Source organism: Dasypus novemcinctus, chromosome 30 (assembly GCF_030445035.2).
Source record: "Dasypus novemcinctus isolate mDasNov1 chromosome 30, mDasNov1.1.hap2, whole genome shotgun sequence".
In the NCBI taxonomy this organism is placed as follows: domain Eukaryota; kingdom Metazoa; phylum Chordata; class Mammalia; order Cingulata; family Dasypodidae; genus Dasypus; species Dasypus novemcinctus.
Window position 1 is genome coordinate 27,497,948 of NC_080702.1, and position 21,177 is coordinate 27,519,124.

The 21,177-nt window shown below is 53.9% G+C and overlaps 1 protein-coding gene across 2 annotated transcripts; it reads left to right on the forward strand.

The window, feature by feature from the left end:
• Window positions 1-1,892: 1,892 nt before the first annotated feature.
• Window positions 1,893-19,920, forward strand: TSPAN16 (tetraspanin 16). 2 transcript variants are annotated; one of them, XM_058290262.2, is made up of 7 exons: window positions 1,893-2,039; window positions 3,731-3,928; window positions 7,016-7,090; window positions 10,663-10,767; window positions 12,452-12,604; window positions 14,503-14,586; window positions 19,674-19,920. In XM_058290262.2, the coding sequence occupies exons 1-7, from the start codon at window positions 1,974-1,976 to the stop codon at window positions 19,719-19,721; spliced, it is 729 nt and encodes a 242-aa protein (XP_058146245.1). In that variant the 5' UTR covers window positions 1,893-1,973; the 3' UTR covers window positions 19,722-19,920. The 2 variants fall into 2 exon arrangements, with proteins under 2 accessions (XP_058146245.1, XP_058146246.1); XM_058290263.2 differs by lacking the exon at window positions 19,674-19,920 and adding an exon at window positions 14,980-15,144.
• Window positions 19,921-21,177: the final 1,257 nt, after the last annotated feature.

Consider the following 21,177-nt stretch of genomic DNA (forward strand, 5'->3'; position numbering starts at 1 on the left):
CAGTTCCCGGTGCCTCCTAAAGAAGATGAGCAAGACAGCAAGCTGACGCAAGGGGCTGGCGCAGCGAGCTGATGCAACAAAAGACACACAGAGGAAGAAAACATAATGAGAGACACAACAAAGCAGGGAGCAGAGGTGGCTCAAGTGATTAGGCGCCTCCATCCCACATGGGAGGTCCCAGGTTTGGTCGTGGTGCCTCCTAAAAAAAAGACCAGGGTACAACGAACAGACACAGTAAGTGGAAACAACGAGGGGGTGGGGAGAAATAGATATGTAAAATAAATCTTAAAAAAAAAAGTCCTGCGTTCAATCCCCGCTACCTCCTAAAAAATAACATTTTAAGAAATTAATTCAAATGTCAGCTCCTTTCGTCCTTCGTGCCTGGCCTGGGAGGAGGGTGGTCATAGCAGACGGAAAACTCTGAGCCTTCCGGAACCCAGACGCAATCCCAGCCCACAATCTTTGCTCTAAAATCCATCCTGCGGAAATCATCGAGAAAAGCCAGCCTCACGGCCTGCTGCCCTCCTAAGGGGAAACAGGAATAGACAAGGAGAGATTTCCCTCGCCGATGCCCAGAAGCTGCTGCCGAGACCGCCTGCTCCCCGGCTCTCTCTCCACCGGCCCCAAATCAAATTAGCGTGTGACATTTAAATTTGGAGATGGAAATAAGGTTTGCGATTTAGGGGCAGACGGCTCGACCAGGGGCCAGGAAAGAGATTTCGTCCAGTGGGGATCAGCAGGAAACGGTTCCAGGCAAACGAATGTCAGCAAGAAATCAGACTCCCCGGCACAGGTTCTTTGTCCTGAGCAAACCTGACCCGCTTCCGTCTTGGGCAGGCGTGAGGGCCCAAGGACGGTGGCTTGCCCTGCTGTTGGGGCAGGGTTCAGACAGAGAAAAGACAGGCTCACCGGGGAGAGGCTAGGGGTCCCACCCTTGTGTCACTCTCGGGACCTCAAAGCACCCCCCTTAGCAAGCGGACATGGCTCAACGGATAGAGCATCCGCCTACCACATGGGAGGTCCAGGGTTCAAACCCCGGGCCTCCTGACCCGTGTGGAGCTGGCCCATGCGCAGTGCTGATGCGCGCAAGGAGTGCCCTGCCACGCAGGGGTGTCCCCTGCGTAGGGGAGCCCCACGTGCAAGGAGTGCACCCCGCAAGGAGAGCCGCCCCACGCGCAGCAAAATGACGCAACAAAAAAGAGATGCAGTTTCCTGGTGTTGCCTGATAACGCAAGCAGACACAGGAGAACACACAGCGAATGGACACAGAGAGCAGACAACACAGAGGAGGAAGGGGAGAGAAATCCATAAAATAAAAATCTTTATATATATAAAAAAGCCCCGCCTTGGCCCCTGCTTCCTGTGTGGCCTCAGGCCCATCCCTTGACCTCTCTGAGCCCTATAAGAAGGAAAAGTCCAGTGAGCTAACCTCCGCTTGTCACTAGATTCCTGCTCCTCGGAACTCTCTCGATTCATTCATTCCCTACCAGTTTCTTGAGTGCCTACTGTGTGCCAGGCCCTGAGTGTGTGTGTGTGGGGGTAGGACAGTCCAGCCTCTGCCCTCTTGGAAACTGCCATCTAACGAGACGCTGGTCCTACGAGGAGCCGGTACCAAACACCCTGTCCACGAGGTCTGGGTGGCATCTGGAGGGCATGGGGGGGCGGGCAGGAAACACGCCGTGCCTCTTCTCCACCCCCGCACGGCCTGCTTGGAAGATGGGGTGCAGGCGAAAGGACCCTTTTGGGGTCCCGACTCCCCCAGCCCCCCCCGCGAGCCTTGCCCCAGCCTCGATTGTGATGTGACAAAAGGCTCAAGCCCCAGGCGGCCCCTCCCTGGCCGGGCAGAGCCGGGCAGCTTTTGGGGCTCCCCTCCCCTCCGGCCCAGACCGCAGCCACCTTGGGGAGTGGTGACCCTGACTTTCAGGAAGATGCTCACTTGAACGTGGCCTGGGTGGCCCCCCAATCAGACCCCCATGGCTGAAGAGCACACTCTGTATTCCTTAAAGAAACTGTTACTCTGCCTCAACGGCCTCGTCGCTGTGAGTCTGTCGCCACCCACCTCCCCGGCCCGCTCCCTCGAAGCCAGAAATAAATTGCTCCAAATTCCTCCGGCTCCGGGGTCCCCCCCTCTCCCACCCGGGGAAGCAGGAGCTATTTAGGGCAGGCTGGCAAGGCGCAGGGCACGGCGGGGACGGGCCCGGGCTCTGGGTGACCCAGCGCTGGCGAGGGGGACCCGAGGGGGACGCCAGGCGGAGTTGCAGAAGAGCCGGGCTCCAGTTCGAATCCCGCGGAAAATCCGAGTCGTTTGGGGGAGGGCACGAGGGAGCGTTTCTTTCCCTGAGCCTTTACATTTTCCAAACTTTTTTTTTTTTTTAAGTGAAAAATGAACCCAAAATAGGTAGGGTTAAAAAAAGTCCTTGATTTCTGGAGAACAGCATTAAGGAAAGGCTGTTAGAGAAGAAAACAAATTAAATATCGCTTTCAATCCCGTCACCTGCAATGTCACATGGTGATGGGAATGAAAGCGTTTATTCCTGGTGAAGGGGTGGGTCATTGTCATCTTTATTCTATCCTTCCAGACTTTTTTTTTTTAAGATTTATTTTATTTTTTTTGATCTCCACCACCCCTCTCTGTTTACGGTCGTTGTCTGCTCTCGGTGTCCATTTGCTGTGCGCTCTCTGTGTCTGCTCGTCTCCTCTTTAGGAAGCACCAGGAATCGAACCCAGGACCTCCCATGTGGGAGAGAGGCACTCGATCACCTGAGCCGCCTCAGCTCCCTGGTTTGTTGTGTCTCTCGTTGTCTTTCCTCTTCGTGTCTCTTTTGTTGTGTCATCTTGTTGCGCCCGCTCGCCTTCTCCAGGAGGCACCAGAAACCGAACCCGGGACCTCCTGTGTGGTAGGCGGGAACCCAATCGCTTGAGCCACATCCGCTTTTCCTTCTAGACTTTTCTATCTTTGTCAAGCTGCAAAACAAACATAGGAAGCTACTGCTTTACAATCCACCTTTTAACACATCTTAAGGCATAAAAAACATCTTTCCACGTGAATAAGCATCCTCCTACAACAGAGGTCTGCCAAATACAGATTTGCTGGGTTTTGTAAATAAAGTTTTATTGGCACACAGCCATGTTCATCCATTTCACACATTGTCCATGGCTGCTTTGGAATTGCAAAGGCCGAGCCTAGTAATTTCAAAAGAGACCTCCTCGTGGCCCACAAAGCTGACAATATGTACTCTCTGGGGCTTTTCAGAAAAAAAAATATTAGCCAACCCTGTCCTACAGCGTTATTTTAAATAACTGCCAGGGCTCTTGTTGTATGGATGTACCATGATTTACTCACTCGATTCGAATTCTTGCTTACTTCAGTTATTTTCGATGGTTTATGCTTCTAAACTCAAACCAGCATCCTGGCACTGACACACCTCTGCTGGTTTTCCTTCAGATGAATTTCTAGAAATGGAATTCCTGGGTAAAGCCTTTTAAATCTGAATTGCCACGTGTTCCCTCCCCAACCCCCTCCCCCAATTTTTTGTTGTTGTTGTTGCCTGCCAGCAGCGTATGAGAACATTTCACCACATGCACACCAGCTCTGGGCGTTATTGTTTTTTAAGCACTTTTGCCAGTTTGACGGGCTTTTCTCCACCCGTCCCCTGGCCCCACCCTCCAGAGGGTTCTCCTCGTCTGCCACTAACGGCTTATTTTTTTTCTCCTTTCTGACTTCTTAAAGATGTCTGGCATGCTCCTCATTGGCCTGGGCACCTGGGTCAGTTGTGGAGGGTCCGCCCCGACCGGGGTCCTTGGGTTATCCTCTACCTACCTCCTTCACGTCAGCTACCTGTGCTTGGCGACGGGGTGCCTCGTAGCGCTGCTTGGCATGGCGGGCTGGTACGGAGCTACGGAAGAAAGCAGAAGCATTCTCTTGATTGTAAGTCTGCTCCCCTCCGCCCCCCACCCCCGACATGTGCAAGCGCCTTTGTCCCGGGTCTCCTCTCTTAGCTGTGCGTCTTAGTGTCCCAGCTGCTAGGACAAATACCAAACAGTGGGTTGACTTAACAGCAGGGCTGAATTGGCTCATAGTTTTGGAGGCTAGAAGGCTTGCTTCCACCCCCCTGGGATTTGGTTGTGTTCTGGCTTCCTCGCGGCTTCTCCTTCCATCCTGTGCTTAGAAGAGCTGCAGTTGGGGAGCGGATGTGGCTCAAGGAGTTGGGCACCTGCCTCCCGCATGGGAGGTCCCAGGTTCAGTTCCTGGTGCCTTCTAAAGAAGATGAGCTGATGCAGTGAGCTGAGGCAATGAGCTGACACAACGAACAGGCACAACAAGCAGGGAGTGGATGTGGCTCAAGAGGTTGGGCACCTGCTTCCCACATGGGAGGTCCCAGGTTTGGTTCCTGGTGCCTCCTGAAGAAGATGCATTGACACAATGAGCAGGCAGAGCGAGCAGACAACGAGCAAACACAGCAAGCAGACAACGAGCAGGCACAGCGAGTGGACAGACAAGGGAGCCATCTCAGGGTGGGGAGGTAGAAGAGCTTCAGTCTTGTTGGCTTAAGGCCTGTCCTCCTTCAGTTTGCATCTCGCCTTAACTAATACCATCGTCAAAGGTCCTCTTTACAAATAGATCAACTCTCGTGGGACCAGGGGCTGGGACCTGACCATGCTTTTTGTGGGGTCGCGACAGCTCAGCCCCCGATGCTGTGTTTCTGGTATTCAGTGCCATAGGATACATCCAGTTTCCCCTTTACGCTGGGCCAAAATATATTCTCCCAGGATTTCTTCCCATAATTTTTTTAAAAAATTAATTTTTATTTGTCTTTTTAAAAAAAGATACATAGATCACAAAAAATGGTACATTAAAAATATAAGAGGTTCCCATATACCCCACTTCCCACCTCTCATTCCTCCCACATCAACAACCTCTTTCATCATTGAGGCACATTCATTGCCTTTGGTGAATACATTTTGCAGCACAGCTGCACCGTATGGATTATAGTTTACCTTGTAGTTGACACGCTCCCCCAGTCCATTCAGTGGGTTATGGCAGGATATAGAATGTCCTGCATCTGTCCCTGCAATATCTCATTCAAGTCCTGAAAATACCCCACATCACACCTCTTCTCCCCTCTCTCTGCCCTCAGCAATTCCCATGGCCACTGTCTCCACATCAATGATACAATTTCTTCCATTGCTAAAGTCACAATAATTCTATAGTAGAACACCAGTAAATCCTTCTAATCCATATTTTATTCCTCCATCCCGAGGACCCTGGGCTGGTGATGTCCACTCCACCTCTACATCAAGAGGCGGCTTAGATCCCATAATTTTAAGTCTCGTTTTCACACTTTTCACTCTGTAACCGTCAAGCATTTAATTGCGAGTGCGGTGCGAGGTCGGGGCCTCCCTTGATTTATTCCCCCCGTTGGGTGATGGATTGTCCCACCTACTGGGTGCTCTGTCCTTGTCTACACCACTTCCCGTTCGGGCTTTGCCTGTTCTGAGCAAGCCGGTCAGACCCGTCAGCTTTGTCTGTTCCTCGCTGCAAAATCAGAACCTCCCCAGGCTGTCACGAGGGCCCCTTCGCATCTTATTACGGGACCGATTATCCCACCCCAGGCTCGATCCGTCTCCAGCCTCTTTTGTTTCGCTTCTTCCACTGCGTTGCTGCAAAAACCCCGGTTATTTCAATTTGGGGATTTCAAGGGGGTCCTTATTTTAGTCACTTCCCAGAACATAGAGGATCTCGACTGTCAAAGTGCCCCCTTCCCCTCCCTGAAACTCCATCTTCGCTAGTAGTCTTCCTCAGTGACAAATATGTAGGGGACAGACCTGGTACAGGCAATACTTCCTTTTACCTGGAATACAAGGTGGAGACATTTCGCCCACATTTTACCGTGAAGTCATACATGGCGCCAACCCCACGTCCAATCCGTGAGCACATCCCATCGCTTTGACCCTCGGCGTCTGTCCCCGAGACCTCACGCAGAAAGGCAGGGACCTTTGGAGGGGCTTGGGAGCCATGGAGGGTTCTAGGCAGGGGAGGGACCTGCTCCGGCGCAGGTGCTCGCAGGCGCCCTCTGCCTGCTGTGGGGGGGAACAGACTGTGAGGATGAGCGCGAGAGCCAGGGAGGAACAAGGAGGAGGCAACAGCACCCACCGGTCCAGGTGGGAGGGGCTGGGGCTGGGCCACGGAGCAGGTGAGACGTGGGCAGATTCCAGATCTTTCTCTCCAGGCCCCTCGATCACCCGGAGGTCTGGAGGCTCACGGTCTGTTTCCTGAGTCCCTCGCCCGCCTTTCCCACAGCGGCTAAGCCCCGAACCCGCGTGCGCCTCTGTGGGTCACGGGGACCCCGGGATGTGTATTTCCCATGCCCCCCTGTCTTTCCACATTGAGGCGGTTTGAGCCCAGCCCCGGGTCAGTCTGGGGACTCAAAGCTTTTATTCTTTTAACAGCAGAAGCCTGAATGATCAGAGCTTATTAAAAATGAATGAGGGAAGCCACCCTGATTGGGCCTGGGTGGGGATAGAGAAAAAGGGGGAGCAGGGAGCTGAGCCCCTCACAGGGGTGCAGACGGGGAAACTGAGGCCCTGAGATGCGACACTCCACCGTCCCCCCTTGCTATAAAATCCCCACTGTTTTCCGCCATCCACGTGGAATGGACCAGAAACGCGGGCGAGCCGATGTTATTTTCAGACCCGTAGTTCAGCGGGTCCTCGCCAGCCCTGCGCACCGCCCCCCCGCGCCCCCTCCTGTTTTCTGTCCTCCCCGCCGTCCCTCTGTCCTGCGTCTCCACGCGGCCATCGTTTCACCCCCAGGGATCCACCTGGGGATCCAAAGAGCCTGGACATGAATCGGGGTTCCGACTATCCAAGGCGTGAGGCTTATTAACTGGGAGGGGGCCACGGTGGCCTAGGGGGGAAAAGGGGGGGAAATTCTCCCCCCCCCCACGCCCCACGTGGGTGCTTGGCAAGGGGGGGCCGCTCTGAGCAGGCTCCCATCCCCCTCCGTGTCTTCCAGTGTTTCCTGCTCCTGGTTGTCATTTTCCTGATGGAAGTCACAGTGGCCACGGGAATCCTTGTCTTCTTCCCAGTCGTAAGTAGAAGCTCTGCGGCTCCCGCTCGGCTTTATTATTATTTTTTTACCGCTTTGTAAAAATTTTTATTTATTTCTCTTCCCCTCCCCCCTCCGTTGTCTGCTCTCTGTGTCCATTCGCTGTGTGTTCTTCTGCGTCTGCTCGCATTCTCGGTGGCACGGGAATCTGTGTTTCTCCTTGTTGCGTCATCTTGCTGTGTCAACTCTCCGTGTGTGCGGCGCCATTCCTGGGCAGGCTGCACTTTCTTTCGCGCTGGGCGGCTCTCCTTACGGGGCGCACTCCTTGCGCGTGGGGCTCCCCTACGCGGGGGACACCCCTGCGTGGCAGGGCACTCCTTGCGCGCATCAGCACTGCGCATGGGCCAGCTCCACACGGGTCAGGGAGGCCCGGGGTTTGAACCCTGGACCTCCCATGTGGTAGGCAGATGATCTATCTGTTGAGCCAAATCCGCTTCCCCCACTTAGTTTTAGGAACACATAGCTGCCCCTCTCCTGCAGTGGCTTTTGGGGGGCCAGTTCTTTGGTGGGGGGGAGAGGCACCTCCAGAGAGGGAGTCAGAAGTTGAAAGCTTCAGCCCCTCCGATGGGCCTGGAGAAACCCGCTGGGTTAATTTTTTTTTTTTTTAGGAGGCGCCGGGGATTGAACCCAGGACATCATACACGGGAGGCGGGTGCTCATCCAGCAAGCTACTGCCACACCCAATTTTTTATAGCAAATTTTCTTTTTCAATTGTCTGTTTCAAAAAAGTTACATAGATCACAAAAAATGTGACGTTAAAAAATATGAGGTTCCCATATACCCTACCCCCCACCCCCCACTCCTCCCACATCAACAACTTCTTTCATCTTTGTGGCACATTCATTGCATTTGGTGAACACATTTTGGAGCACTGCTACACCGCGTGGATTATAGTTTACACTGTAGTTTACACTCTCCCCCAGGCCATCCAGTGGGTTATGGCAGGATATATAATATCCAGCATCTGTCCCTGCAACATCATTCAGGACAACTCCAAGTCCCAAAAATGCCCCCACATCACCTCTCTTCTTCCCTCTCCCTGCCCTCAGCACCTCCTGTGACCACTGTCTCCACATCAATGCTACAATTTCTTCCATTGCTAGAGTCACAATAATTCTACAGTAGAATATCAGTAAGTCCACTGTAAGTCACATTTTATGCCTCCATCCTGAGAACCCTGGGATGGTGATGTCCACTCCACTTCTTTTTTTTTTTAGGAGGTACCAGGGTTTGAACCCAGGACCTCATACGCGGGAGGCAGGCGCTCAACCACTGAGCCACACCCGCTGCCCGGTGCGGGGTCAATTTAGACTGTCCTGGGTGAGGTGTCAGCATATAAACATTGTTGGGGTTGTCAAACACGTTCGGCGCGGAGGGCTCTCGAGCCGGCTCCGCCGCAAGGACCCAACCGTGGCCGCCCTGGGCCCACGCGGCACCTCTGCGCCTTCTCCCTGGATTTCCCAGCCCACGCGCGGGACGGCGTCTACGTACAAACCAGGACGTGCTCCCAGCGCCGTCAGGGCGAGAGGCCAGAAGCGGCCCGGCCGGCCTCGCTAGGGTCGGGGAAGCTCCAGGAAGCCTCGCGGTGGTGGCCCGGGCTGTGGGAATCGAGGGAGGCGGAAGGTTCTAGAAGGCGCGTGGCGTGTTGGGGTGGCAGTCCCAGGAAGTCCCGGACAGGGCCGCGCGGGCCGCGTTGGTGTCCGGTCCCGCTGTGTGGGTGGCCCTCACCCAACCCCATAGTGGAGCTCTGGCAAGTGGCCCACAGCCCGCGCCGCGGTCACACCGCTCGAGTCCTCCCCGTCCCTCCCCTCCTTCCCTGGTGGGGGCATGGAGCGCCCTCCTTGGAGAGTCTGGAGCCAGGCGGACGTGAGGAATTAGCAAGGCCACCGGCTCACCGACAGGCCACCAGCAGTGCCTGCTAGTTGCTTTTAATTTATTTCTCTCCCCTTCCCCCCCGTTGTCTGCTCTCTGTCCATTCGCTGTGTGTTCTTCTGTGTCCACTTGTATTCTTGTCAGCGGCATCTGGAATCTGCGTCTCTCTTTGTTGCGTCACCTTGCTGTGTCAGCTCTCCGTGTGTGCAGCGCCATTCCTGGGCAGGCTGCGCTTTCTTCCGCGCTGGGCGGCTCTCCTTACGGGTGCACTCCTTGCACGTGGGGCTCCCCTACGCGGGGGACACCCCTGCGTGGCAGGGCACTCCTTGCGCGCATCAGCTCTGTGCATGGGCCAGCTGCACGCGGGTCAAGGAGGCCCGGGGTTTGAACCGCGGACCTCCCGTGTGGTAGACGGACGCCCTATCCATTGAGCCAAATCCGCTTCCCCTAGTTTTTTTTTTTTAATGAAAATTTTAAATCTTTTTTTAAAAGACACATCGATCACACAAAATGTTACATTAAAAAATAGAAGAGGTTTCCATATAGCCCACTCCCCACCCTCCCACACTCTACTTTTTGTTAAATGAGAACGGTGCCACGCAAACCGACGAGCGTAGCAGCGACGGGGAAAGAGCATGAAAATAGACTCTGCTCTGACACACTTAGCGTCTCTCTTTGGGGACACGGGAAACGGTGACAGTGGTTGCTGGGGAGGGGGAGGAGGTGTCGGGCTGGGAGCAAAAGGCGGGAGGGAGGCTTTTGGGGGGCGTCTAGCCTTCTGTGCTGTTTTGCATTCCGAACCATGTGCCCATGTTACCTCTTCAGGGGGGAAGAAAGAATTTTTTTTCCAACTTTTAATTTTAAAAAAATAGAAAATTAAATTCGCTCCTTATGGGGTGGTGAAGAGAATCAGTCCCTGGAGAGGATGTTAAATGACTTAATCGAGGTGCAGCAAATGGTGGGTGGAACAGGCCCGGGGCGCTTTGGAAGAGTAGGTGATTCGAAAGCCGGCGGCAGTGGGTGTGATCGGATACATTTGGCTTGAGATCCAGCCGTCCCTGTGTGGCTCTTTTATTTTTTTAAACAATTTTTTTTTAATTTTATTTTTTATTTATTTCTCCCCCCACCCCCGTGCCCGTGCCCCCCGTTTTCTGCTCTCTCTGTCCATTCGCTGTGTGTTGTTCTGTGTCTGTTGTCTTCTCATCAGGCGGCTCCAGGAACCGATCCTGGGTCCTTCTAGAGCGGGAGAGAGGCGATCGCTCTCTTGCGCCACCTCAGCTCTCTGTTCTGCTATGTCTCTTATTGTGTTTCCTCTCGTCTCTTTGTTGCGTCATCTTGCTGTGCCAACTCTCCGCATGGGCCGGCACTCCTGTGCGGGGCAGCACTCCGCGTGGGCCAGCTCGCCACACGGGCCAGCTCGCCCTCACCAGGAGCCCCCGGGCATCGAACCCTGGACCTCCCATATGGTAGACGGGAGCCCAATCACTTGAGCCACAGCCGCTTCCCTGTGTGGCTCTCTTGGGGGCCCGAGCTGGTCCCTCTGGAGCGTAGCTCCAGGCCTGAGGACAGAACAAGCGAAGTGAGCAGAAGGAAAGCCCCCGCTTTTCCAGCTCTACCCCCCCAGGGACCTCCCCGATGCCAGGCCGTGTGCCGAGCTGACCGCGGCCCGTTTCGTCTTCGAGGTTCAAGACATGGCCCTCGAGCACGTCCTCACCGCCCTGCGGAGGAATTACAGAGACTACGAGCCGGGCGACTTCTCCACGGAATGGGACCTGGTCATGGAGAAGGTGAGCCTCCCCTCCCCGGGGCCCAAGGGGCCGCCGGGAGCGTGGAGAAGATGCTCGCCTGCCTCTCCGCTTCCGGGCAGTGGGGAACGCCTCCTCCTCGCGCCCCCCTTCCTCCGGTCAGTGTTCGCTGAGCATCTATTACGTGCCGGGCTCGGCGGCCACAGCAGGCGTCGGACAAAATCCTTGGCCTCGTGTCGCGGACGCTCGAGCCGGGGGGACGGGAAACCGTTAAGTGAGATTCGGTTTCCGGGGGGAAATGGGTGCTGTGAAGACAAAGCGGCAGGAGAAAGGGCAGGGGAAGCCAGGGTTTGTTTTCTCGTAGGTGCTAGTTACCTGTTTTCAGCATCCAGCAGCTGCCCGTTCCTGGCCCCCCTGGTGAGTGGTCAAGGAGTGAGTGACCCACTACAAGCGAGATGACCTGTGCCACTTCCGGGCCAGATCATCTGTGCCCGTGGAAGTCAGGCAAAGGGGTGCTGATGGAAAATACCCGAAATCGGTTGGCTTTTATAAAGGGTATTTATTTAGGGGAGAAGCTGGCAGTCACGAGGCCGTCAAGCCTGAGTTACTTCCCTCACCAAAGTCTGTTGCCACGTGTGGGAGCAAGACGGCTGCGACACCTGCCGGTGCTCAGGCTTCCTGGGTTCCTCCCTTCCTGGGGCTCATTTCTCTTTGGGCTCAGCGCCTCTGTTTTCTCCACGAGGTCAGCTGTAGATCGTCAGGCACACGGCCCGTCTCTCTTCCCGGGGCCTCAGCCGTGTCCCATCGAGCCTTCTCTCCTTCTTCACGTATCTGCTTCTCTGTGTGTTTACTTCCAACCCTCTCCTCTGCCATGTCCTTTTCTCTGTGAGTCCCCGCCCACCGAGGGGGCAGGGGCGCGCCGTCCTACTGACGTGGCCCAATCAAAGCCTTAATCATTTTGTAATCAAGTAAAGGTTTGGAATCCAATAAAATCTAATATGCCTGGAGGGGCAGACCAGGTCACAAACATAACCCAATATCTGTTTGGGAGATGTATAAACAATATCAAACGGCTACAGCACCCATCCAGGCTCTTTCTTATCGCCGTAGTAATGGGAACATTCTAGAAAGTGGCTTCTCCATAGTGGGGTCCCTGAGTGACTTCGATGAGAAGAGACCCCCCCCCCGCCAAGTCGTGATGGGCATGTAGTGTGAGCATGAGAGGAACCCCGGCAATGGAGGGGATGTTTGTTACTGCAGCATAACTTAGCCCGGCCTGACTGATACAGGCGTTGTGGCTAATTTAGAAAAAGGCATCAGGGCCGGCCTTTCTGGAGAGGACGACATTGGAACAGAGATCCGAATGAAGTAAGGGAAGGCGCCATACAGGTAGTTGAGGGAAGAGCATTCCAGAAAAGAGGTCATCGCCTGGACAAAGCCCCTGTAAAGGAACAGAAAGGAGACCCACGAAGCTGGAGCCGGGCCAGTGAGGGGATTGTCGGGGCAGAGGCAGGCAGGGAGGTGGCAGGTGCAGGCTCCTAGCCCGAGCGAGAAGGAAGCCACGGAAGGTTCCGAGCCGCCGTGAAACGGAGTCAGGGAGGCATTTAGCCCCAGCGCTGGACTAGCGCGACCCGCTCACGACGCGGTATCCATGGCGACGAGCCTTTCTATTATTTTTAATATTTGAGGAAAGGGCATCTTTACGCGTCGATCCCCCTCTCTGCAGCTGGGGTGCTGCGGGGCGAATAACTACACGGATTTTTCGGGCTCCGTCTTCGAGGCCACGACCAGCCGCGCCTACCCCAGGAGCTGCTGTAAATCCATGGGGTCCTCGGTCTGCGACGGGCGCAACGTTTCCAGCAAGGTCATCCACCAGGAGGTAACTCGAGCTTTTTCTCCCGCATCACCTGGGGGGCTGGTGACTCTATTTTTTAAAAATTTTTTCTTTCTTTCTTTTTTTTTGGATCACTTTTCTAACAATGACATATTGGTGGGACGACATCCCCCAGCAAAGGGGGTTGGGGTACAGGAAAATCAACTCTCGGGGAGCGCTCGGCTCGTTTCGACCCCCTGGCCTTGAGGAGTTGGGGTTTGCCAGCGTCGTTTCACCGATGGGGAAACTGAGGCTCGGGAAGGGGCCCCGTCCGTCAAGATCACATGGCTTTGGCAGAGCTGGGATTTGAATCTGGGCTGTGCCGAGTCCATTGCCTGGACCACACGCCCCGCCCTACCAAAGACCTTTGGTGGCCCCAGTGACAATGAGAATGATGATACCGATAGAGCCAGCCATCTGACCAGCATTCCTGGGGCGCCGTGCCCTATGGGGGTGCCTCACGAGGGTCCACAGGTTTAACGCTGGTGGCATCCCAAGAGGCGGGGCCTGTTCTTCTCCCAATTGACAGATGAGGAAACTGAGGTCCAGAGTGGCCCCCAGCCAGAAAGCGGTGGAGCTGGATTTCAAACCTCACCCCTGGCTCTTCCTTAACGCCTGCCATAAATGAATGAAAACACGGATCTTCCCCAAGGGAAGACACATGAGTCATTCTTTTTTTGTAAAGAGGTACAGGGGACTGAACCCGGGACCTCATACATGTGAAGCAGGTACCCAACCACTCCACGCATCCATTCATTTTGTCCCTTTGGCTGGGGGGGGGCCTCGCAAATGGACACAGGGCCACGGGCAACCTGCCCTGCCCTTGCCTGCCCACACTCGCCCCCTTGCTCTCTCTGCCACACGGGCCTCCTCTGGGCTGCTGCTCAGACACACCAGCCACTTAGGTGCATATTTGCCTCAGGGCCTTCGCACGGGCTATTCCCTCTGCCAGGAACACTGTTCCGCCAGTGGCCTCCCACCTTACCTCTTTCAAGTCTGTGCTCAAATGTCACTTCCTCAGTGAGGCTGTGCCTGCCCTCCATCTATAAAAGGGTACCCCTTCTCCGTGCCATCACACTTCGCCCCCTTACGCTGCTTTGTTTGTCTTCCAGACACCAATCGCCACCCGACAACATTATTTGCTTATTACCCGTTTTCCCCTCTCAAGCGTCGGCTCCCACGAGGGCAGGAATTTTGTCGCTTTTGTACTCTGCTGGGTCTCTAGCATCCAGCTCCTGCCTGGCACACAGTAGGCGCCTCATAAATACCTACTAAGTGAAGTGGGGACTCAACAGTGGCAGCAGTGAGCTCAAGGCGGCCGAGAGTTCTAGAAGAAGGAGCAGCTCTGCCCACCCCCTGTCTTTCGTTACCTAATCTCCCTGAGCCTCAGTTTCCTCATCTGTGGAATGGAGAACCTTTCTAGGGCCATTGGGAAAACTGAGTGTGAAAGGGCATGAAAAGGTGCCGGCTATGTCAGCTCTTCTGCTCCTATGTAAAGAGCACCCGGAAATAACTAACAGTTACGGAATGCTGGCGCTGCATCGGGCCCCTTCACGTGGATTCTCCCTTGGTGCCCTCCCCAAAAGTCGCTTGAGGCAGGTCTGGTTGGTCCCATTATACGGATGGGGAAACCGAGGCACCGAGCGGTATCGCGAGTTCTCCAGCCGAGGTCGCACAGCTACGCCGTCCAGCCAGACTGTCATTGGCTAAGCTTGTAGCAGGGAATAGGCGTGGGTGCAGGAGAAGATGACGGTGGAGGGAGGGCGGCCAAAGGAGAAGACACAAGACATCCACGGCTTTGTCCCTTTCTTGTCCCTCAATTCTGGGTGGCCCGGGGACGGGGCTTGACGCGACCCTGCGAGCCCCTGACCAACTCCTGCCTGCCTTGATATTTGCATCCTCAGGGCTGTTTCCCCAAGCTCCTGAGAATCAGCAAGATCCAGAGCTTCAGCCTGAGTGGGGGCTCGCTGGGGGCAGCGGTCATGCAGGTAAGGCCCCCCCAACTCCAGGGCGCCACGAGCTCTTTTACCCAGCGCCTACTGTGCGCCGGGCTCTGTGTGCCTGGCCGTGAGCGAGAACCCCAAATCCCCGATGTCCTAACGGGGGGAGAGGACAGGGGAGGAGGTCCATCAGAGCAAGGGACATGGGAGGGCAATCAGGGCGGGCCTCCCTGAGGAGGTGACACTGGGAAGCCGGTGGGACTGGAGGAGGGGAGGCCCTGGGGACGGCTGGTGCAAAGGCCCTAGGGCAGGAACCGGCTGACTTATTCGAGGCCCAGCAGAATGAGCTAGGAGGTTTGGCTCTTCTTCTGAGGACGAATGGACATCACTAGAAGGGGTTTAGCATTCTTTTTTTCCCACTCCACAAACTTGACTGACCAGCGACTGCGTGCCCTGGGGACACGGCCGTGACAAGATAGATTCCCCTGCCCTCACGAATCCAGAGAGACAGGCAAGAAGCACAGTTGTTAAAAAAGAAAAACCTGGGTCGTGGGATGGGGATTGATGAGTCTGAAGGCGCAAGAGAGAGCTGGGGAGAGGAAAGAGGAGGCCGTTTGGAGCAGCTGATCTCTTTGGATGGGTCACCCAAAAAGTGGGGAAGGCGAGGGGGCGTTGGGAGACCTCGGCCCTGATTTGGGGGAGAAACGGGGCTGCCTCCCTCCGGGAAGGCGCCCTCCCCCGCCGGCTAAGGAGCCTGGGCTACGCTCACCTGGCGGGGTCTGATGGCAACTCCGGCCCCGGCTACGTCCCCGGCCGAGGAGCTGGGCTCCGTCTCCTCATGGGTGGCTGGGAGGCAGGGATGGGAGAGCAAGTCCGTGAGAGGTTCACGGGGTGCCCTGGGCACAGCGAGCGTGAGCGGGTCCTGCCACCTGATTGTCATCGGCCTAGAGAGGTGCCCCTGAGACGGGAGTCACGGGGAGGCGGTGGCCGAGAAGGGGATGAGTTCTCCGTGTCCCTCAAGTGAAGCTTGAAGGTCACAGCCGAGGTTCAGAGAGGTTAAGCACCACCCAACCTGGAAACTGTGATGCTGGCATCTTCTTTTTTTTCTCCTTCAACTTTTTATTTTTGAAATAATTTAAAACTTACAGGATAGTTGCAAAAATAATACAAGCTCCATACAGAGACTTCCAAACTGTCCACCCAGACCCCCAGATCCACCAATTTGAACATTTTACCACATTCGCCATATCATTCCATCCATGCATCCAGAATCCATCCACCCATCCACCCATCCACCCATCCACCCATCCATCCATCCATCCATTCATCCATCCATCCATCATCCATCCACCCATCCACCCATCCATTCATCCATCCATCAATCCATCAGTCCATCCATCCATCCATCAGTCCATCAACCCATCCATCCACCCATCCATCCATCCATCCATCAATCCATCCATCCATCAGTCCATCAATCCATTCATCCATCCATCCATCCATCCATCCATCAATCCATCCATCCATCCATCCATTCATCCATCCATCCATCCATCAATCCATCAATCCATCCATCCATCCATCCATCATCCATCCATCCATCCACCCATCCACCCATCCATCCATCCATCAATCCATCAATCCATTCATCCATCCACCCATCCATTCATCCATCCATCCATCATCCATCCATCCATCCACCCATCCACCCATCCATCCATCCATTCATCCATCAATCCATCCATCATCCACCCATCCATCAATCCATCAATCCATCCATCCATCCATCCATCCATCCATCTATCCATCAATCCATCCATCCATCAATCCATTCATCATCCATCCACCCATCAATCCATTCATCATCCATCCATCCATCAATCCATTCATCCATCCATCCACCCATCCATCCACCCATCCATCCATCCATCCATCCATCCATCCATCCATCCACCCAGCCAACTATCAATGTTCTAAACATTTGAAAGTAGGTCATACATATCACGCTCCTTGAATACATAATACTCGGACGTACATTTCTTAAAAGCAAGGATATTCACTTATGTAACCTCCTTAAGAAGAGTTATCAAGGTCAAGAACATTAACGATATGGAGTGGAGGTAGCTCAAGCAATCACCCACATGGGAGGTCCTGGGTTTGGTTCCCAGTACCTCCTAAAGAAGACAAACAGAAAACAAGTGGACAATGAGCAAAAAAACCCCACCACCACCAACGAGCAGACAATGACTGCAAACAATGAACTAAAACATCTCGTGGGAAAGGGAAGATTAAAAAAAAACACAGGGAAGCGGACTTGGCCCAGTGGTTAGGGCGTCCGCCTACCACATGGGAGGTCCACGGTTCAAACCCCGGGCCTCCTTGACCCGTGTGGAGCTGGCCCATGCACAATGTTGATGTGCACAAGGAGTGCCCTGCCACGCAGGGGTGTCCCCCGCGTAGGGGAGCCCCACGCGCAAGGAGTGCGCCCCGTAAGGAGAGCCGCCCAGTGCGAAAGAAAGTGCAGCCTGCCCAGGAATGGCGCTGCACACACGGAGAGCTGACACAGCAAGATGACGCAACAAAAAGAGACGATTCCCGTGCCGCTGACAACAACAGAAGCGGACAAAGAACACCCAGCAAATAGACACAGAGAACAGACAGCTGGGGGGGGGGGGAGGGGAGAGAAATAAATAAAAAATAAATTTAAAAAAATCTTTAAAAAACCCACAACATTAATGATAATATAAAGCTTTCCATCTCTATGCTAATTTTTTCATATATCCTCCTTTGGGGTCTTTTCTTCACCGTTATTCGATCCAGTCCAGACATGTGGATTGCATTTAATTGTCATTGTCTCTTTAGATGCCCCCCTTTTTTTAAAAACTGTGGAAACATACAAAGAACATAAACTTTCCCACCCCTACCCAAAAGTCTACCCCTGCTGACTTTTTGTGCAGAACTTGACAAACTGATCCTAAAATTCATATGGAAATGAAAGGAATCCTGAATAACAGAAACAATCAAAGACCCTCAGCATTCCTCCTTCCCTCCGCTCAGCCCGCATCTCGGCAAAGTGGCCGCCCCGGAAGCTTCTTCGGTAGACCATCTGGGGGCTGAACTCTGCTTCCTGCTGGGATCCTTGGAAAAGAGGGTGTTGTCCAGTTAGAAAATGCACATTCAACACATTATAAATTTGGGAAATGAAAAAAATCCCCATGTTTTCCAAGGCAAATCGCAGATGCGTCTCCACGTCTTGGCCGATGGCAACTTGCTTTACTGCGTGTTGATAATCAACCTGGGGAAAGCACCTGAAAATCTTGGGGGCTGAGAGGGAAGAGGATTTTCTTTTTAATGACAGAGTTCTTGATGTATAAGTCAGGCACTGTACAGCTCATCTTTGTAAATTGTAAGACTCCGTGGCTTCTAGTGTATTCACAGAGTTGTGCAACCTTCACTATGATCTAATTTCAGAGCATTTTCATCACCCCCTAAGAAAACCCCCTACCTAATAGCGGTCGCCCCCATTCCCTCCTCCTCCCAGTTCCCGGCAGCCACTTCGTTTTTATGGATTTGCCTATTCTGGACATGGCAAATACGTGGCCTTTTGTGAATGACTTCTTTCATTTAGCATAATGTCTTCAAGGTTCAACCATGTTGTCGCACATCTCAGAACGTCATTCCTTTTTTAAGATTTATTTTATTTATTTCTCTCCCCTTCCCCCCGTTGTCTGCTCTCTCTCCATTCACTGTGTGTTCTTCTGTGTCCGCTGGCATGATCTGGTGGCCCTGGGAAACTGTCTCTTTTTTGTTGCATCGTCTTGCTGCGTCAGCTCTCCGTGTGTGCAGAGCCACTCCTGAGCAGGCTGCGCTTTTTTTGCACAGGGCAGCTCTCTTTGCGGGGCACACTCCTTGCATGTGGGGCTCCCCTACATGGGGTCTCCCCTGTGTGACACAGCACTCCTTGCGTGCATCAGCGCTGCGCGTGGGCCAGCTCACCACACAGGTCAGGAGGCCCTGGGTTTGAACGCTGGACCCTCCATATGGTAGACGGATGCTCTATCAGTTCAGCTACGTCTGCTTCCCCATTCCTTTTTTATGGCTAGCAAAACTGGGGAGTTTTTACTTCTCTGAGGTCTGAAGCATCTGGGAAGGGGGTAGGGAGAGCAAGAGTCAAGGAAACAGGCCACCTGCCCACAGCTCTAATCGTGGACTGGACAGAAGAGAAGGAATGGAGACAAAAAACCCATTCTTTCTCTCCTCCCGCCCTCCCATCTCCTGCTGGATGGTCCCTGTAGCAGTTTGATATGGTTATGAATTCCAGACATAGATATTGGATTATGTTTGTGATCTGGTCTGTACCTGGGCGTGATTGAGTTACGATTAGACCTTTGATTGGGCCACATCATTGGAGAGTTGAGTCCCTGCCCCTTGGTGGGTGGGGACTCACAGATAAAAGGCATTCAAGGGACAGAGTGGAGGATTTTTGACGTTGGAGTTTGATGCTGAAGCCTTAAGCTGAAGCTCCAGGAAGTCAGCTCACAGAGGAAAGAGAAGCCAGCCCCAGGAAGAAACAAGCCCTGGGAAGACAGGAACCCAGAGAGAAGCAAGACCCTGGAAGGGAGGAACCCTGAGCCCAGAGAGAAGCCAGCCCCAGGAACGTAGGAACCCAGGAAGCCTGAGCCCTCGCAGACGTCGGCAGCCATCCTGCTCCAACACGTGGAAATAGCCTTTGGGGAGGGAAGTGACTTATGCTTTATGTCCTGGGATCTGTAAGCTCCTACCCCAAATAAATACGCTTTATAACAACCAACCCGTTTCTGGTATCTTGCATCAGCACCCCTCTGGCTGACTAGTGCAGTCCCATTGGCTGAACCTAACAGGAAGCCAGGGGAAGGGGATCCTGGGAAATGTAGTCCAGAGGGACCAGGCGTGGACCCAGGGTGGTGACTGCTGGGCACACGCTGTGCCCGCTGCTGAGAGCCACGGAGCTGTCGGCGTGACCCCCGGGGAACGTCACTCTGTAAAGCCCCGCTGCTCACCGTTCTGGAACAGTCTGCCCCGTCCAGGCCCCTCCTCGCAGCGTCTTGGGTTGCAGTTTCCTGGGCCTGATTTGGGGTCTCCTTCTCCCGTTCCAGCTGCCAGCAGCCCTCGCGACCTTGCTGCTGTTGGCCAAGCTGGCCTGACCGCAGGCCGGCGGGACCCCCGCAGCGGTCCACTCTGACCTCCTGTCCAGTTCTCTGGGCCATCGCTGCTTCCGGAAGGGGGGATTGGCAACGGAAGACTCCGGAACCCCTGGCCCACCTCGTGCTCCTCTCTCCCTCCTTTTGATTTCTCCCACCGGCCGGCCGGGTTCTAAAGGGATGGCATGGCCCTCCTCGCGCAGCGCTCGCGTTTCTGTACCCGACGTTGGGACAAAGCGACACCGTTCACGAAACCGAGGACGTCGGTCCAGAGAAAACACCCCTGCACCCACCACCCAGAGTCAGCGGTCGCCGATTTGACCACGTGTCTTTTTCTTTCCTTTTTCTTCTTGAAATAATTTCAGGCTTATGGGACAGTTAGGAAAATAATGTGAACCCCACACAACTCCAGTATCCCCTTACCCCCTACCCCAGATGCCAGATCCACCAACTCGAACATTTTGCCACATTTGCTGTATCTTTTTCTTTCTTTCCTTCCCTCCCTCTCTTCCTTCCTTCCTTCTTTTCTTCCTTCCTTTTCTCTCTCCCTCCCTTCTTCCTCTCCCCTCCCTTCTCTCCCTTCCCTCCCTCCTCTCCTTCCATCCCTCCTTTTTCTTTCTTTCTCTTCCTTCCTTCCTCCCTCCCTCCCTCCCTCTCTCTCTTTCTTTCTCCCTTCCTTTCTCTCTCTCATTCTCTCCCTCCCTTCCTCCCTTCCTTCCTTCCTTCCTTTCCTTCTTTTTTCTGTCTCTCTTTCTGTCTCTCTTTCTGTCTCTCTCTCTCTCTCTCTCTCCCCCTCTCTCCCTCTCTCCTCCCTCCCTCCCTCCCTCCTCCTTCTTCTATCTTTTATTAATCCATTTTCTGAACACTTCAGTGAAATGTATACACCACACTCCTCGAACAATACTTCCCTGTACATTTCCCGAGAACAAGGATATTCCCTTGCATAAGCCACTGGCGTGCAGCTATCAAGTTCAAAAAAATCGACGTTGCTGTAAAGCTCACAGTTTAATTCCAACTTTGTCATTCACCCCCATAGTGTCCCTTCCTTTTCTCCTTCCTTGCTAGATCCCACTCAGGGTCCCATATGGCATTGAATTGCCATTTTCTCCTGAGTTGCTCTTCCTTTCTCTTTTTTAATTGTCTGGACATATATAGATAACATAAACTCGCCCATCCCACCCCTCCCAAACACACCATTCAGTGGGATTAACGACATCACAGCGTTGTGCTTACATTCACAACGTTGGCTTCCCATTGCGAGGACTTTCCTATCTCCCCAAACAGAAGCACTGCGGCATCGCGCATTAACTCCCCGTTATCCCCCCCGGTGACCCCTCCCCCTGGCAACCTGTGCTTCAGTTTCCATCGCTCTGAGCTTGCAGATTCTCTGATATACTTTTTTGTAAACCATGGGGCTTAAGTTTAGCATCCTAAATCTATAACAATCTCACTCACTTTG

Bases quoted from the DNA above. Each gene is read 5' to 3' on its own strand.
- TSPAN16 (XM_058290262.2), top strand. From the start codon at position 1,974: ATGGCTGAAGAGCACACTCTGTATTCCTTAAAGAAACTGTTACTCTGC. The intron at 7,091-10,662 runs GTAAGTAGAAGC...TTCGTCTTCGAG, and splicing joins TCCTTGTCTTCTTCCCAGTC to GTTCAAGACATGGCCCTCGA. The intron at 10,768-12,451 runs GTGAGCCTCCCC...CCCTCTCTGCAG, and splicing joins GGGACCTGGTCATGGAGAAG to CTGGGGTGCTGCGGGGCGAA.